Genomic DNA, 3,514 nt, shown 5'->3' on the forward strand with positions numbered 1-3,514 from the left:
ACAAACATGTGGACTGCTTTTAGCTTCCTCAGAATTGCACTTGGAACTTTTTTTGTTAACCCTACAGATTTATTTACAGTTCTCATCAATAAAATGATCACCTTTTCTCCCATTGCAACAAACAGGGACTGTCACAAAGTGCCGTGTTTTGGTGTTGGACTAAAGCCTCGCCCCCTGTCTCCTGTGTCCCAGCTGCCTGTGCCCATCGCTGTGTTTGTGCTAATGTATCAGGAGAAGCTGATCCCATGTTGCCCCATGGGGCCACCATGCCTGCTTAACAAAGATGAGCTAGCCACGGAGACCCCGGCATCTGAGGCCCCAGAGAAGGATGTAGAAGGTATGGCTGGAGAGCAGGTAGCATCGGTAGAAAGCACCAGAGACATCTGTGACTAGGGCTGACCTCAGGTATGCTTGACTCACTTCCTTAGGCCACAGTAACCTTTTCAGCTGCTGCACGAACGACAGCCTCCGTGGGCTCCCTGCCTCGTTCTTCGGAGTCCATATTCTTGGTGGATTTGTCCTCTTCATGACCGATGGCATTGTGGTAAGCTGCTTTTTTTTTTCAGTAGTAATTCATTTGGCCATTCTAGCTTTAGCTTTAGTTTTCGTTTGTCTCACACATTGACAGCATTGGTTGTAGGGGGTCTATGCTGGGTTTGCGTACACATATGCTGTGTCACCACCGATGTCACTGCATGCCAAAATGGCAGGTTACCTGCCATGCATCTTCTGGGCGGCCATCACTGGTGGAAGACTGATGTCCATCCCACTCGCCTGTCGCTTCAAACCAGTGTACCTGCTCACAATCAGCCTGGTAAGCACTGGCTGCCTCACTCTGGTCCTCGGTTACTCTAACCTCAGTTACTGTATGAGGGTACCTTGTGAACACTGTTCTCACTGTGTCTGTTCTTCAGTTGGGGGTGATAGCCACAGTGGTGCTGCTGTTGGTTTTCTCCACCAGCAGGGTCTTCCTGTTTGTAGGGACGTGTTTACTGGGCCTGTTCCTGAGCAACGTCTTCCCATGCATGCTTGCCTATGCTGAGGATATTCTGGACTACCAGGGTGGGTCAAATACACACACACACACACACACACACACACACACACACACACACACACACACACACACACACACACACACACACAAACACACACACACACACACAAACACATCTGCCTGCCTGTCTGTTTACTGTCTGTCTGCACTCTGTTAGTGGCAGTTTACGGTTCATATAATGTCCTTGTAAGACAAATATTTTAACATTTAATTCAATGTGGGGACATGAACAGACCGTACTCTACATAGCTCATCAACCTGCTCTTTTCAGGATGTGCCACCACAGTCCTGGTAACGTGTGCTGGGATGGGTGAAATGGTCCTGCAAGTGCTGCTTGGATCGGTAAGAAGTCAGGATCATGTATTCTCCAATATTCCAGAATTACTGAGCTTACACAGACAAATCATGTGCACACTCTGGCTCTAGATCATCCAGACAGCGGGCAGCTATAGCTTTCTCTTCTGCAGCATGACCTCTGGTTGTATTAGTTTAGTGCTCTTCTTCGGCCTGGTGCTATGTCAGCGCTTCCACGGGAACTATCTCAGAGGTAACCATACAACATTACTTCCTCAGCAGCACACCAAATGACCTCTTGTTACATGGGGCTTACCAGTAGTGTCACTCTGCATCTATATCTCCTCTTGTTCCTGCAAAAGGTCCACCCAAAAAGACAGTACCAGCAGCAGCTCCACATGCAATTCATGCACCACAAAGAGTAGATGAGGAACCAGTGGAGAATGCACAGAAGAAGACCGAGGAGACAGCAGAAGGGACATAGCAGCTGCAGGACTGTGTTTTAGACCAATCCCCTGCAACCTAAAACACAAAACTAATTTTTGTCAGTATTTGTCACATATGGTACCTGTCATTAACCTATTACTGATGCCACAATCGAGTAAATCTTGTTTCCAATTTAATATTCTGTGTGCTTCTATTGCACCACCAAGGTCACTGGTCTCTTGAGTTTATTTCAGTGCTGAAAGTAGTAGTCATTGTGCATTTTACTGTTGAAGCTTTATTAGTAGTAGTAAATATCATTTGCTTCTATTTGCATTGCATCTTGCATTTATTGTAGATGGTATGATACTGTAAATATATTTCACTGTGTATGTCACAGTGATTTGTCAGTGATATTTTCACTGTGCATATTTTCACCTCTATAAATAATAAATAAACATTATTATTACTCCCGAGGTACTCTTGGTAATTTGCTAAGTGAGTAATGAAACATGCTGTGATGAGTTACCTGATAATGGGTTTTGTGTCACCATCTGACAAGGCAATTAATTCCATGTCGCTTCTTCCACTGAGGCCACTTTGGGCCCATTCACAATTACCTTCCTCCTAGTCTGTAGTTATAGTGCTACAGTTTTACTGTAATAAATTTGTTAATTAATGTCCATATGTGACATAAATTTGTAAGTAGCTACCTGATCCTATTAAAATATGCCCTATAGTTAACATTATATTCAGATAACTTGCTACAAATAATCCAGAAATACATTTTAAATTATATTTCAGTACAAATGTTTACTGTTTGTATGATTGCATTTATTGTATTTATTTGTTGAGAGGTGCTCAACACATTTTAACAATTACTATGGAACGATGCATTTCCCAGTCAATTACTCATCAGCAAAAAAAAGAGCTATGGTGAAGAAGTCCTAATCGTCTGAGCAGATTGTGGGCACAAACTGAATGATTAGAAATAAATTACAATTGACAATTAGTAATAAATTACAATTGTGCAAACATGATGTAACAAACATGATGTTGGTTCACCATCACACTCACATTTGTTGAAGAAAGGGTCATCTTTACTGCAGTCCTTTCATCTGCTGCGCCTAACCACTGGGTCCAGTTCACCTTCACCCCACACTGATCTGCCCTTGGACCTCATTATTCAACTCACTGAGGACTTTTCCATCTAGTCTTCACTGCCATTTGGATAATATACACTCTAATTTTGAGAGAATGTTTTATCTATCTATCTATCTATCTATCTATCTATCTATCTATCTATCTATCTATCTATCTATCTATCTATCTATCTATCTATCTATCTATCGCATGAGAAATTGTTTATATATATATATATATATATATATATATATATATATATATATATATATATATAAACAAACAATTTCTCATGCACCCTCCTGTCTTTTTTCTTCAAGCTTGGGTCCTGCGTAGTATCTACATAGTAAGTGTACCCAGGATTGCACTCTTCTGGACAGAGCTCTTGGATGTTGTTCCTGGGATTCTCTCAGTTTGGAGGTCACAGCCCCTAGTGCTCTGATTAGTATGGAAACCGCTGTTGCCTTTAACTTACACATCTTTTCCATCTCTTCTCTCAGCCCTTTGTATATCTCAGGTTTCATGTTCCCTGTTCCTGAAAATGGTGACCATTGTTCCTCATTTCAACACTAGATGTCAGGCTTTGGGCATACACAG

At 42.0% G+C, this 3,514-nt stretch overlaps 1 protein-coding gene across 1 annotated transcript in view; it reads left to right on the top strand.

Annotated features, from left to right (window-relative positions):
- The window catches only part of mfsd4ab (major facilitator superfamily domain containing 4Ab), a 6,292-nt gene extending 3,854 nt beyond the window's left edge, over positions 1–2,438 (top strand). The window contains exons 4-10 of the mRNA XM_027006939.2: positions 193–337; positions 429–544; positions 641–814; positions 915–1,062; positions 1,329–1,399; positions 1,484–1,604; positions 1,714–2,438. Coding sequence (XP_026862740.2) covers positions 193–337; positions 429–544; positions 641–814; positions 915–1,062; positions 1,329–1,399; positions 1,484–1,604; positions 1,714–1,835 — 897 coding nt within the window. The 3' untranslated portion in view covers positions 1,836–2,438. The remainder of the gene's footprint in view (positions 1–192; positions 338–428; positions 545–640; positions 815–914; positions 1,063–1,328; positions 1,400–1,483; positions 1,605–1,713) is intronic.
- The last annotated feature ends 1,076 nt before the right edge of the window (positions 2,439–3,514 follow it).

Source organism: Electrophorus electricus, chromosome 24 (genome assembly GCF_013358815.1).
Source record: "Electrophorus electricus isolate fEleEle1 chromosome 24, fEleEle1.pri, whole genome shotgun sequence".
Lineage (NCBI taxonomy): Eukaryota > Metazoa > Chordata > Actinopteri > Gymnotiformes > Gymnotidae > Electrophorus > Electrophorus electricus.